The 14,127-nt window shown below is 52.5% G+C and overlaps 1 protein-coding gene across 3 annotated transcripts; it reads left to right on the top strand.

The window, feature by feature from the left end:
• Positions 1-1,054: 1,054 nt before the first annotated feature.
• LOC138810783 (hypoxia up-regulated protein 1) lies at positions 1,055-13,818 on the top strand. Of its 3 annotated transcripts, none has more exons than XM_069998047.1 (26): positions 1,055-1,141; positions 2,976-3,072; positions 3,267-3,360; positions 3,538-3,616; positions 3,746-3,900; positions 4,020-4,096; positions 4,406-4,587; positions 4,801-4,916; positions 6,645-6,837; positions 6,984-7,118; positions 7,228-7,310; positions 7,386-7,518; positions 7,699-7,886; positions 8,158-8,296; positions 8,965-9,025; positions 9,235-9,314; positions 9,659-9,844; positions 9,968-10,140; positions 10,234-10,321; positions 10,430-10,552; positions 11,064-11,197; positions 11,328-11,412; positions 11,556-11,796; positions 11,882-11,932; positions 12,225-12,275; positions 12,385-13,818. In XM_069998047.1, the coding sequence occupies exons 2-26, from the start codon at positions 2,982-2,984 to the stop codon at positions 12,444-12,446; spliced, it is 3,000 nt and encodes a 999-aa protein (XP_069854148.1). In that variant the 5' UTR covers positions 1,055-1,141; positions 2,976-2,981; the 3' UTR covers positions 12,447-13,818. The 3 variants fall into 3 exon arrangements, with proteins under 3 accessions (XP_069854148.1, XP_069854147.1, XP_069854146.1); XM_069998046.1 differs by lacking the exon at positions 1,055-1,141 and adding an exon at positions 1,970-2,034; XM_069998045.1 differs by lacking the exon at positions 1,055-1,141 and adding an exon at positions 2,007-2,369.
• Positions 13,819-14,127: the final 309 nt, after the last annotated feature.

The following is a 14,127-nucleotide window of genomic DNA, read 5'->3' as shown; positions in this document are numbered from 1 at the left end:
AGTTTTCTGGTGGCTAATTGAGGGTAAGAGGCTCATAGACATTCCTCTCTCGGGCTGGCTTTGAACTATGATCGATCCTCGGATCAGCCTCCTGAGTAGCTAGGATTATAGGCATGAGCCACTGGTGCCTGACTGTTTTTGTTTGTTTGTTTGTTTTTTAAGATCGGGCTGAATGTGAGGTCCCCCTGCCTCAGCCTGCCAAATGCACCACTCTGTTCAGCTCCTGTTGATTTTAATCTATTGTCTGTTTGGCTAACTTCAATGCACCTTTCTTCCCCAGGGTTTCTGCAGTGTCCAAGAAGGAAAGTCTCACAAGTTGTTCTGGATAAGATCAGTGCCTTTTCAGCCAAGGGCAATATGAATCAAGTGTTTTACATAAAATATTTTTCCATTGTTCCCTAATTCCTTCTGTGAAACATTATTCTCCTCTCTGGACAGAGAACAAAACAGGCAACTCCCCAGAGCACTGAACACCTGCTGCACCTCCCAGGGGGACAGATATCTAGGCTAAAAATGGTAACTGCAGCAAAACAGCTCCCATCAGGATATTCTGGGGGTGGAAGCCCCTGCTTCCTGGGAATAAGGGAGACTTATTCTCCCATTTTGCAGCCATCCAATGGGGTTTTGTTTTTGTACCCATTGGTGCCTGGCTGTTTTGTTGTTGGTGGTAGTAGTAACAGGGTTTGTTGGCACTTTACTCCTCTAGCCACACTTCAGTTTGTCTTGCTCCTTGGTTAATTGAAAATAGTCTTATGGACTTTTTTTGTTTTGGTCAGTCTGGCTTTGATCCTTGATCCTCCGATCTTGGCCTTTGAGTAGTTAGGATTACGGATGAGTCATATGCACCCTACCATATTATAATTTTAAGCTAACTTCTTTTATTTCTGTCAATTTCCCTACCACCGGAATAGTAAAGTATGGTTTTTTTTAATTTGTTAGGGATGGAAATTTACCAAACAACAACAACAAAAACAAAAAAACAAAAAAAAGCTACGCAAGGGCTCTACAAGCGAGCCACACCCCCAGGCCTGCACTGTTCTAGAAACACAGTGGACCTCTCCGCGGTACTACCAACTAGGTTTCTCTTCTGCTCTCTTCACTTACGCCTGAGGAAAAACGTGGAGGAACAGATGTGAGCTCGGTAAGGGAGCAGGGGCTGCACAAGCCCTGACCAGGACGCCTCCTGCCTTGAGGCAGGAGACCAGGTGCAGCTTTAGGGCGGAGGACAGGTGATAAACCTCACCGTGTAATGACCCCGGGAAGGGAGAGGGAAATGCCACACAGAGATGGAACAGGCTGTTCTAATTCTGTGACCTACGCAGTCATAAAGGGACTGGGAAAAGACCTGGTGGCACAAAATACACAGAAGGTGGCGCGCATATGCTCAGTCAGACCTACTGAAAGTCTGGAATATTCCTTCTCGGGAAGGAAAACGGGGCTCAGGGTCCAGGCCGGAAGTTGTGCCGGGAAACTAGGCCACTCTCGGAGCCGTCAGCAAACATCGCTCGCGCGGCTCGTTTCCTCAATGGGACTAGACTGTAGATGTCCAGCCAGTACCGACCGGGGCAAGCGCTTGTTTGACGTGGCTGCGGAGGGGATGCTGCTCATTCCCACGCCTGGGGGCAGGGGGGGGCTCCCCTGGTTACCACCGGATCGACTGTGCACCCGGCTTGATTCATCTAGGGTCACTCCACGGCCTAGGCAGAGTGACGCTTCCAGCACCCCCGAGGCTCGGAAAGATCCCGCGGGCTCCCAGGAGGAGGAAGGAATGGAACGCGCCGGCCTGTGACGTGGCCCAATCCCCGGCCGGCGCCAGTGATGGAGTCCCCCTCCAACTGGTGGACTGGCCCTGAGGTCGCCGTAGGGGCGGGGCGTCTGCCAAAGCCGGGGAGGGCCTAGGACGTGGACCAATGAGAGCACGCGCCGGGCGGCGAGGGGGCGGGGCCGGGCGCGCGGCGCAGGACCGGACGGTGGAGGCGCCAATGAGCGTGCGCCGCGTCCGGGGCCGGCTGGTGCGCGAGGCGCCGCGGAGAGGTTCGTGGCCAATGTAACAGTTTGCAAACCGAGGGGAGTTGTGAAGGGCGCGAGCCGGGGCAGCGCTGCTGGCCTCGTGGGCACGTCGGCGCTGTGTTGGTCTCGGAGCGGGGACCACAGGAGCAGGGGCTTGAGAGGTAGTGGGAGCGGAGTGGCGGACCGGCCGCCGCTCCGGAGGGCGACGGCGTGCGAGCTCCGGGGGCGGGTCGTTTGCGGGAGTGAGGGCCGCACGGACGCCGGTGCGTTTGGCTCCTGCAGTTCGAGATCGGCCGCCCGCACGAGCTAGGAGTAGGCCCGGATCCGATTCCGGGAGTGGGAGCCTCGGCCTCGGTCAGGTGAGACTTAGGTGAACACCGGGTACCCGATCCCGTCGGGCGAGTGACCTTACAGCTCCCCGCACGGCGGCTGCGTGGGCAGCGGGGCCGAGCGCGGGGAGGGGATGCGGAGGGGGGCGGGACAGCCGCTGGGATGCCGGGGAGACGGGCCTGGTAACGTCTTCGCCACCCCAACGTCATCACCTCTCGGTTCCTGTCCAGGCCCAGCCTGGTGCTCCCAGCCACCGGCGGAGCTCCAGGTGTGGGGAGGCAAGCTGAGCCCTTGCAGGGGTCCGTGTGCCCCGCGCCAGGGGTCTGGCAGCGCGCACAGGGCTGTGGTGGGTCAGTTACAAGGCTGTGCAGCTGAGGAAGGCCCTGTCCTCCTCCCCGCTGTACTGTTACCTTCCTTGTTTAGCGAGCTCAGGACCCTACTCTTGTCAGGGCCCTTCTGTAGACACTCCAGGGGAGGATTAGAATGGGCATAACTTATCTGGAGGGATTGATATAAGCTGTTCTGGCTAAGTGAGGATGTAATAGGCACGAAATCTTACAGCTTCTTATTTGTGGGATATGGTTCAGTATCTTTCCCTTGGAGCATTCACTCACCCTGTATTTTCCTCTTCTAAGGGTACAATGGCAGTAACAGTCAGAAGACAGAGGCCAAGGAGGCTAGCCTGTTGGGCCTTGATGGCTATCCTCTTGGCAGATCTCTTGGCACTGAGCGGTATGTATCTAACAGAGGTGTCAAAGAATACATGAAGGGTGGGGAGAGGGCTTGAGACTCCTGGTCCGAAGTCTGTAGAGTTACTGGATCTAGACTTTTACCTTTGTCTTTGCCATCTTTCTCCTCAGAAAGTCAGATGCCTCTTGGGAAGGTGGGGGAAAAGGGTCTCATTGACAATCCTGTTTCCCCTTCAGACACATTGGCTGTGATGTCTGTGGACCTGGGCAGTGAATCCATGAAAGTGGCTATCGTCAAACCTGGAGTGCCCATGGAGATCGTCTTGAACAAGTGAGAGCAGCCCAGGAGTCAGGGTGGCAATGAGGGTACCTGGGTTGGGGCGCAGTGTTGTTTCTTGGTAATGCCCACTACACACATTGATATTTGAGTGATTGATTGTTGGGTCTTGAGGTGCCTGGTGTCACACCCTGCTGTAAGCACCTGGACCTAATTTTTCCTTTTCCTCAGGGAATCTCGGAGGAAAACCCCAGTCATGGTGACCCTGAAAGAAAACGAAAGGTTCTTTGGAGATAGTGCAGCAGGCATGGTGAGTTACCAGTCCTGTTTGCCAGGTCGGTGGACTCAAGAGACTATGCCCTTACATCTGTGCTATAAGAGGCAGGCGGTGCTGAGGTTGGCCAGCTTACCACCTTGCTTGTTCTTCACTTCCTCTTAGGCCATCAAGAACCCAAAGGCTACGCTACGTTACTTCCAGCATCTCCTAGGGAAGCAGGCTGATAACCCTCATGTAGCTCTGTATCGAACTCGCTTCCCCGAGCACGAACTAAACATTGACCCACAGAGGCAGACTGTGCGCTTCCAGATCAGCCCGTGAGTGGTTCAGTGGGAAATGCATCCTCGCCCTCCTGAGTTTTCTGTTGGCGTGTGTTCATGATTGTCCTGCCTTCGTGTTTGTCTTTCTTTGTCTCAACTCTTCCTCCTCCCCTCAGGCAGCTGCAGTTCTCACCTGAGGAGGTGCTGGGCATGGTTCTCAACTATTCTCGTTCCCTGGCTGAAGACTTTGCAGGTGAGTGCCATGAAGGGGCTGTGGCTGCCAGGCTTCCCAGATCTAATGCAGGGACTCTCAAGTGGGAGTACAATCAGGGAACGTTCAGCAATGTTTGAAAACATACTTGGTTGTCACTACATACCTTAGCCAGGGATAAGTTCCTGGTTTCTAGTGTGCAGACCTCAAGAATGCTGCTGAGCATCCTGCAATGTGCAGGGCAGCCCCCAACACCAGAACTATTTGTCCCCAAGTGCCAGTAGTGGCGAGGCTGGAAATCCTGGTCCGAGGTTTGGAACTGGTGTGACCCTATTTTGTTATCCTTTGTAGAGCAGCCTATCAAGGATGCAGTGATCACCGTGCCAGCCTTCTTCAACCAGGCTGAGCGTAGGGCTGTGCTGCAGGCTGCCCGAATGGCTGGCCTCAAAGTGCTGCAGCTCATCAATGACAACACTGCCACTGCCCTCAGCTATGGTGTCTTCCGCCGGAAAGACATCAACACCACTGCACAGGTAAGCCAAGAAGGCCAGACATACTGGGTGCTGAGTCTGAGGATAGAGGCCCCCTGTTTTGTTTGCATCTCCTTTGCATAGCTAACCTTTGACAAAATGTGGCAGCAGCCTCCTGTGGCCCCTAATAGAGCTACTTGGTTTTATGATGAGAGTTGGTGGCCCCTTGAATGCAGGCAGGTGGGTTCTGTGACAGTGCGTTTGGTGTCTCCACAGAACATCATGTTCTATGATATGGGCTCAGGCAGCACCGTGTGTACCATCGTGACCTATCAAACAGTGAAAACTAAGGATGCTGGAATGCAACCACAGCTGCAGATCCGGGGAGTGGGGTAAGTGGATGTTGGGAGGAGGGCTTCATATTAAGACCCTTAAGGTTAGAGGGGTCTTCCTGGAGTACAGCTGCCTCCCTGCTATCTGTGAGAATGGCTCCCCTGAGCGAAGGATCAGTCACCATAAAGGACTACTTGCAAAGAGTCAGGGAAAGCAGGAGAGAAGGAAGGAGGACAGTTGGAACTTTTTTTTTTTTTTTGGTTGGTCATGGGGCCTGAACTCTGGGCCTGGGCGCTGTCCCTCAGCTCTTCAGCTCAAGGCTAGCCTTCTACAGCTTGAGCCATAGCGCCACTTCTGGCTTTTTCTGCTTATGTGGTGCTGTGGAATCCAACCCAGGGCCTCATGAATGCAAAGCAAGCACTCTACCACTGAGCCATCTTCCCAGTCCTACAGGGAACTTCCTTTTTTTTTTTTTTTTTAGGCGGTTGTGGGGCTTGAACTCTGGGCCTGGGCGCTGTCCCTCAGCTCTTCAGCTCAAGGCTAGCGCTCTACCACTTGAGCCACAGCACCACTTTCGGCTTTTTTTTCTTTTTGCTTATGTGGTGCTGAGGAATCGAACCCAGGGCCTTGAGCATGCAAGGCAAGCGCTCTACCACTGAGCCATCTTCCCAGCCCTATCACCATTTTCTTAGACTCATCTTTTTTTTTTTTTTTTTTAAATCTTTTCTATCTTTACCAGTGTTACCCTAGACCAAGCTGCTAGTGCCTACAGAGTTTAAAAAGATGTGCTGTTTCTACTGACTTCCCCTTTCAGTTCTTCCTGCATATTGCAGGGAAGGGGTTCTCTTTAAAATGCTGATCTAGGGGCTGGGGTAGCGGTGAGGTAGTAGAGCACTTGCCTAGTGTTCATGACATACTAGGTTTGGTCCTCAGCACTTAAGTAAACAAAGCAAATCTGATTCTAACCTGTTTCTTTAAAGCTTTTCCTTTACCTGAGCCTTGCCTCCCACAGCTATCTCTAATTAAGCTCTGCACCCCAGCACATCTGTCCTCATTTGGAGCCTGCCATTGTCTCTCCTACCGCAAGGTCTCTACAGACACTGTTCTCTCTGTCCAAAACATCTTTCCTTCTCTTCACTTAGCCCTAGCTCCTGTGGAGATTTCAGTTCTGACATCACTTCTACAGGGAAACTTTCCCAGGCATCCCTAAGTAGTGCAAACCTCCCTGTTGAGTTCAGCTAGCCTTGTCTAATACTCCTTTATGAACAGGTTTCCCCTTCCCCCCGCCCACCCGGGCCTGGGCACTGTCCCTGAGCTTCTTTTGCTCAAGGTTAGCACTCTATCCCTTGAGCCACATTGCCACTTCCAGCTTTTTTCTGTTTATGTGTTACTGAGGAATTGAACCCAGGGATTCATGCATGCTAGGCACGTACTCTACCACTAAGCCACATTCCCAGCCCAAAACACAAGGTTATTATTTTACATTTACTAGGTTATTCAACTGCTAGATTATAAGGTTCTTGATGGAAGGGGTCCTGCCACTCCTAATCCCTTCTGCACATTTGTATTCTGAGAAACAAATAATGTGTAGTAAATACTGTTGAGTGGGTGGGTGGATGAACTGCTACTGGGGGTATCCAGTGTGGGGTGAAGAGTTGGGCATAGAGTGGGTTTTCACATTTGGGGTTACAGGGTTTCTGAAACAGTAGCAAGATGCCATGAGAGGCTCCTGGGCCAGTGGATGGGCCCCGTGTCCTCACCCTTTCCCCGTTCCCTGTCCTGAACAGATTTGATCGTACACTTGGAGGCCTGGAGATGGAGCTTCGGTTGCGGGAGCACCTGGCTGGGCTTTTCAATGAACAGCGCAAAGGTCAGAGAGCTAAGGATGTGCGGGAGAACCCTCGAGCCATGGCCAAGCTGCTGCGGGAAGCCAATAGGCTCAAAACCGTCCTGAGTGCCAACGCCGACCATATGGCCCAGGTACCCACATGAAGCTGGTAGTGGGCAAGCTTGCTCTACCCAGAGGGTGGAAGATCCTGCCACCTTCCCACAGTCCTGTTTCTTTGGGTTCAGTCAGCAGGGCCTATCTGGGCAACCCCCTCCTGACCCTCGTCCTCCTCCCCTAGATCGAGGGCCTGATGGATGATGTGGACTTCAAGGCAAAAGTGACTCGAGTGGAGTTTGAGGAGCTGTGTGCAGACTTGTTTGAGCGGGTGCCTGGGCCTGTCCAGCATGCCCTCCAGAGTGCTGAGATGAGCTTGGTGAGAGCATGGTGGGCAGGGGTGCCGGGAGGCAGTTGGTAGGGAAAGGGTCAGTGTTGAAGAAGAACATGCCCTGCTTGTACCTCACCTCGCCACCTTCCTTCTGCAGGATGAGATCGAGCAAGTGATCCTGGTGGGTGGGGCCACTCGGGTCCCCAAGGTTCAAGAGGTGCTGCTGAAGGCTGTGAGGAAGTGAGTATAGCAGCTGGGCATGGGACCTAGCTCTTCAGGCTGGGTGGATGGTGCTGAAGCTTGGGACTCTCACAGGGAGGAGCTGGGGAAGAACATCAATGCTGATGAAGCAGCCGCCATGGGGGCTGTGTACCAAGCCGCTGCACTCAGCAAAGCCTTCAAGGTGAAGCCGTTTGTTGTCCGGGACGCCGTGGTCTACCCCATCCTGGTGAGTACGCTTGCCTGATGAGCTCACAAGCTCCCTTTGCTTCTATCTGTGGGATCTCACTTTCTGTCCATTTGAGCCTGTCCCCTTGGTCTTTCTGCCACAAGAGATCCCTGCTGTCCCATCCCCACTCCAGAACCCGCTGTGGCTCCTCAGTGTGCCTATTCTTTGCTGGCTGTGCAGGTGGAGTTCACAAGGGAGGTGGAGGAGGAGCCTGGGGTTCACAGCCTGAAGCACAACAAACGCGTGCTCTTTTCCCGCATGGGGCCCTACCCTCAACGCAAAGTCATCACCTTTAACCGCTACAGCCATGATTTCAACTTCCACATCAACTATGGTGACCTGGGCTTCCTGGGGCCTGAGGATCTTCGGTGAGGGGCGGGGGGACAGAATGGGAACTCCTGGGAGGTGGGGGGGAGTGGCTACCAGATGACTTGAGGATTTGTGGGAGGGGGCTGTGGAGCCTGCGGGACTGAAATAGGAAATAGGCTGCAGGGTGAGGGTCAGTTTACAGGCGTCAGCCAGAGTTCTTTGTCCTCAGTGTGTCCTTACGTAGGGCCCCTGGCTTCTTGTGCCAGGATGCTGTTTGGGATTGGAGGTGAGCACGTGTTCTCCTCAAACTCTTCTTTACCTTCCACCTAGGGTATTTGGTTCCCAGAATCTGACAACGGTGAAGCTAAAGGGCGTGGGTGAAAGCTTCAAGAAATATCCTGACTATGAGTCCAAGGGCATCAAGGCCCACTTCAACCTGGATGAGAGTGGCGTGCTCAGTCTAGACAGGGTGAGAGCACGAGGGTCCCCGTGCAGAGTAGGGACCAGTACCCTGCTGGCTTTCCCAGAGCAGATTCCACATGATAAACACAGTGGGTTTTGGAATTGCGTCTGTCTTGGATCTAAATAGAGCTGACCAGGAGTCCGGCATGAACCTTCTCATGGCCCATATGTAGGCATTAAAACTTGCTTAAGAGGAACCTATTAGAATGGCTGAGAAATATCCTCTCTCACACACACACATCCTTTTATTTTTTGTCGGTCATGGAGTCTGAACTTTGGGCCTGGATGTTGTTGCTCAGCTCTTCAGCTCAAGGCTAACACTCTACCACTTGAGCTACAGAGCCATTTCCGGCTTTTTCTTCAAACCCAGGGCCTCATGCATGCAAGGCAAGCACTCTACCACTGAGTCACCTTCCCAGCCCAAGAAACCCATTTTTGAAGAACAATTCTGGGTTGTCTTTTGGTACACACACTGGGAACTGGTGTCCCGTACTGTTGCTGGGGGGAGACATGGAGGAATCAGGGCTCTTAATTGAAAGGGTTGGGTGACCATCTGGGAGCTCTAAGGAAAGCCAGGTGAGAGTGCCGTACAGCTGCAGACCACTGTGCACTTGCAGGGTTTGTGGTGATGCATGGCTTAGCATGTGCAGCTCTTCAATGTGAACCTATTTTCAGGTTGAGTCTGTCTTTGAGACCTTAGTGGAGGACAGTCCAGAAGAGGAATCTACTCTAACCAGTAAGATGAACATGTGTGTGTGTGTGTGTGTGTGTGTGTGTGTGTGTGTGTGTGTGTGTGTGTGTGTGTGTGTGTGTGTGTGTGTGTGTGTGTGTGTGTGTGTGTGTGTGTGTGTGTGAAATTGGACAAGGTGGATGGGCCACTGCCTTGGTTAGGAAGTTGACTCACTGCTTGATCCCCTGTGAGTCTGTATGCTTCCTTCTCCCCAGAACTCGGCAACACCATTTCCAGCCTGTTTGGAGGTAGTACCACACCAGACTCAAAGGAGAATGGTACTGATGCTGTCCAGGTAAGCACTGGAGCAGGTAGCTACAACCAAGGCGAGAAGTCTGGTGGACATCCAAGCTGTCTGGGAGTTGATGGCCCTTAACCTCAGCCCATGCCCGGTTAGCCATGCCCTCATCATTCTCCTCTGGACACAGAAGCCATTCCTAAATTTCAGAGCCCAAGGCCCATTTCCGAGACAATCCCTTCATCCACTTAGACTGCTATAGTCCAGACAGCCCCTGGGGTCCTCTAGTTGTCCTCTGCACCCAGCAGTGTCCTGAGAGGTGATCTCTTCTAAGCAGAGTAACTTGCATAGTCAAGCCAGGCCTCCAGGTTCTGCTGTGAGTCCTCAGCACTGTCTCCTAGGAAGAAGAGGAGACCCCTGCTGAGGGGAGCAAGGACGAGCCTGGGGAGCAGGCAGAGCTCAAGGAAGAAGCTGAAGTCCCAGCAGAGGATACCTCTCAGCCCCCACCTACGGAGCCCAAGGGAGATGCAACTCCTGAGGGAGAAAAGCCCACTGAAAAGGAAAATGGGCACAAAGATGAGGCCCAGGTGAGCGGAGAAAGGCCAGTGGAAACTGGGATTGAGGGACCAGATAGAAGCCATCTTTGTTCTTTGGCCTTTGAAGAAGGAAAGGCAAAGCTTTTTCTGACATCCTCCACTCTTCCCACCCAGAAGCCCAACGAGAAGGGGGAGGCAGGGCCTGAGGGTGCTCCTACAGCCCCTGAGGAAGAAAAGAAGCAGAAGCCTGCCCGGAAGCAGAAAATGGTAGAGGAGATCGGTGTAGAGCTGGTGGTTTTGGACCTGCCTGACTTGCCAGAGGAGGAGCTGGCTCGTTCTGTGCAGAAGTAAGTGGTGTGTGTGTATGTGTTGAATTAAGTCTGTAGGAGTTGAGTTCCAACCCACCCTCTCCCTCACGTCTGCCTCTCCTTTGCCCACAGACTTGAAGACTTGACCTTCCGAGACCTAGAGAAGCAGGAACGAGAGAAAGCTGCTAACAGTTTGGAAGCTTTCATCTTTGAAACCCAGGTTGGCAGGTTGGGGACCATGCCCCTGGCCTCCTGGAAGTTGGGTAGGGCATCTCTCTCTTAGCCTTGCCCTTGGGCTCATGGCATGCGTGCATTTGTCCCCTCTTAGGACAAGCTGTATCAGCCTGAGTACCAGGAAGTGTCCACTGAGGAACAGCGTGAGGAGATCTCTCAGAAACTCAGTACCGTGTCCGCCTGGTTGGAGGACGAGGGCTTTGAGGCCACCACTGTGGTGAGGAGGTGCCCAGGATATAATGGGGTGGAAGCTTTTGCCTTCCTTTCTCAGGGTCAGAAAGAGGAAAGCCTGAGGTATGAGGCCATAAAGAAAAATGCAAGAGCTGGGCGCTGGTGGCTCACACATGTAATCCTAGCTACTCAGGGGCTGAAATCTGAGGATCACGGTTCAAAGGCAGCCCAGGCAGGAAAGTCTATGAGACTCTTACCTCCAGTAAACTGTCAGAAAACTGGAAGTGGTGCTGTGGCTCAAGTGGTAGAGCACTTGCCTTGAGCTGAAGAGCTGAGGGACAGCACTCAGGCCCAGAGTTCAAGCCCCACAACCAAAAAAAAAAAAAAAAAAAAAAGATGCAAGGGGGCTAGAGGTGTATGTCAGTGGTGGAGACCTTGCCTAGCAAGCACAAGATCCTGTGTCCAAATTCCAGTATAAAAACAAAATCAGGATGCAGGACTTTTCCAGGGCTTTTGCCATCCTTTCAACTCCTCTCCCTACTCCTGCTGTCCCTCAGATGTTGAAGGAGAAGTTGACTGAGCTGAAGAAGCTATGCCAAGGTCTGTTCTTTCGGGTGGAAGAGCGCAAGAAATGGCCCGAACGGCTGTCTGCCCTGGACAATCTCCTCAACCATTCCAGCATGTTCCTCAAGTGAGCAGCCTCTGCACCCTTTCTTCCCTAGTCCCTACCAAGGCCACAGCTCTGATTCCTGTCAGCCTCACATTCCCCCACCCCAGTCTTTTCTGCCCCCTGAGCTGATTGTCTCCTGTCTGGCATCCAGGGGCGCCCGGCTCATTCCAGAGATGGACCAGATCTTTACTGAGGTAGAGATGACGACACTGGAGAAAGTCATCAATGAGACCTGGGTAATCATTATGTGAATGTAGTACTGGAGGTACCAAGGGTGGCAGGATGAGTTACAGTCCTCAGCCGGAGGCTGGGATGATTTCCCTGGGGCAGACATTTTCTCTTCCTAGCTACCCCTGAGTGATCCTGGCCTCATCCACAGGCCTGGAAGAACACAACTACTGCTGAGCAAGCCAAGCTTCCTGCCACTGAGAAGCCTGTGTTGCTCTCAAAAGACATCGAGGCCAAGATGATGGCCCTAGATCGTGAGGTACAGTATCTGCTCAATAAAGCCAAGTTTGCCAAACCCCGGCCACGGCCCAAGGACAAGAATGGCACCCGGACAGAGCCTCCCGTCAATGCCAGTGCCAGTGACCAGGACGAGAAGGTCATCCCGCCAGCAGGTGAGGGCAGAGCGCCTGGCTCCTCGTCCCAGCGGGCTGGGAGAAAGCCTCCTTTTCCTGCAGCTTACTTCTGGTTTCCCTCCAGGCCAGACTGAAGAAGCAAAGCCCATTTCAGAACCTAAGAAAGTAGAGACTCGTGAGTTGGGGAAACTGGTTGTTGGGACAGAGACATTGCACTGGCCTGGGGTTGGCAATCTGGCATATCTAGATGGTCTTTTGTGGTGCTGGGGATGTAACACAGGGCCTTGAACATGCTCAACAAGAAATCTGTTGGAGCCACATCCCCAGACCTTGGCCTCTTAAAAAAACAACTAAAAAAAAAAAATAAGCAAGAGACCAAATGTGGGCTGCACATTCTAAAATATTTACTAGCTGGCTATTGACAAGCCCTCCATTAACTTCTCCCTCTTATTCCTTCCAAAACACAGGCTCTGAGCCAACAGACACTGAGCCTCTGGAGTTAGGAGGCCCTGGAGCAGGTGAGGGTGGGGCTGGGTATGTGCTGGGCAGCCTGGTGGGATGGAGAGAATAATCCCTGCAGAGAACTGTTTGGTCTCACTGCCTCCCCTTCTCCCATTTTCCTAACAGAATCGGAACAGAAGGAACAGCCTTCAGGACAGAAGAGGCCTTTGAAGAATGATGAACTATAACCCTCATCTCCTCCTCCCCAATCCCCACTCATCCCCCACTTGTCTCCAGCCCCTTCTACCACCTCTATTTATTACACATTGGGGTGTGGGCAGGGGTTGGTCCTGCCCACAGGGCTAAAGTAACTTCTCTCTCACCTGGGGCAGGAGGGAGGCTGCTCACCATCTTCTGGAATAGCTCTGTGTTAAACCTGAACTGTTGGTTTCCAGACCTCCACCTCTTGGTCCCTACCTATCTGGCCCTGCATTTGGGGAAAAAAATCACTATTATGTCTTAATTCTTTGCCTCTGGGTCAGTGAGAGGATGGCTGCCAGAGGTGGAGGGGACCTAGTAGTGGGCAGGATGTCAAGGGACACAGGAGAGTGTTCAGTCTTCTCTGGGCATCCTTCCCTTCTTTCCTCTTCCACCATGAAATCAATGTCCCATTTTGGCCAGTGTCTACAAAGCCTTGGTCACCACCTTTGGTTTCTGAGTGCCTGTCTATGCTTTTTCCCTCCAGGATCTTCTGTTTCCTAACCCTTCACCCAGTTCTTATCTGGCTCTTTCCACTGGGTCCCTTGGCTTCCTAGTACAGGAGGGCAGTTTTCTGTCTCTTGCCTGACATCTCCCACCCAGACTGGCTTGTATTCCCACTGCCTGTTGCGACCCCTAGTGGCCAGAATATACGGGGAGCAGTCACTGCCCTCCAGGGAGTTGAGACATATCAAAGCCCTGCAGTCCTCCCCTGTGATTGTTGGGCCCTGGAAAACATGTAGAGTGTTTAGCAAGGATGCCAGTAGCCTGCAGGCACTCAAAATCCTTAGCTGCCCAGTACCCCAGGTTTCTGTAACTACCTTTTTTCCTTCTTCCTTCTGCCCCTCCCAAATAGAGCCTTTCCCTTACCCCTTACCCACTGGGCTGACCAAAATGTGCTTTCTACTGTGAGCCCCTGTCCCAAGACGGGGATGGAGAGACAATGTGTGAATGTAAAACTGTCACCTCATTCGGAGGCAGGCTGTGGGTAAAGGGTGAGGGTCAGGTTTGGCCTGCCTTGTGTGTGACTCTGCTGGGGCGGTCAGGGGAGCTCTTTACCCACAATGCCAATGCCTAGGGAACCTGTCCTCCAGTATTCCGTCTGTGGCAGAGCTAGGGCTGCCACCCTCTCTGGGACAAAAGCTAACCCAGTTGTGTCATTCTGCCTTCTTTCCACTCCTCCTCCCCCCTTTTTTTTCTTTTGCCACATTGGCAGAGAGGGACCTTCAGGTCCCACGACCTCACTTCTGTAAGTTTTGAGTCCCTTCATTAGCGCGTGAGGCTGGTTGGACAGGTTTGAATCAAATTGTACTTTGCTCCATTGTTAATTGAGAAACTTTCAATAAAATATTCTTTTCTACAGTTTTTGTGCTTTGTATTTTTAAAATGTGTTTCTTGGAAATAATACATTTCAGAATAACTGCATATTTAATATGCAAAGAGGTATAGTAAAACTACCTGTAGGCCAGGTATGGTGTGATGTGAGCTCTTACCTGAAAAAGGCAAAGCAGTGCCTACGAAGGAAGGGCAAAGCCTGAGTTCAAACCCCAGTACTGCCAAAGTAAGCTTTACTACTACAGCAAAGACCAGGTGTGGTGGCTCATACTTGTAATCCAAGGTTCTTGGAGGCAAAGATCGGGAGAATAGCAGTTTAAGTCTGAGCAGAGTCCA

The sequence above is a fragment of the Dipodomys merriami genome, unplaced genomic scaffold (assembly GCF_024711535.1).
Source record: "Dipodomys merriami isolate MVZ:Mamm:240054 unplaced genomic scaffold, mDipMer1.0.p SCAF_509, whole genome shotgun sequence".
In the NCBI taxonomy this organism is placed as follows: domain Eukaryota; kingdom Metazoa; phylum Chordata; class Mammalia; order Rodentia; family Heteromyidae; genus Dipodomys; species Dipodomys merriami.
The sequence above is the reverse complement of the archived record's forward strand: the minus strand, read 5'-3'. Positions and strand labels throughout refer to the sequence as shown.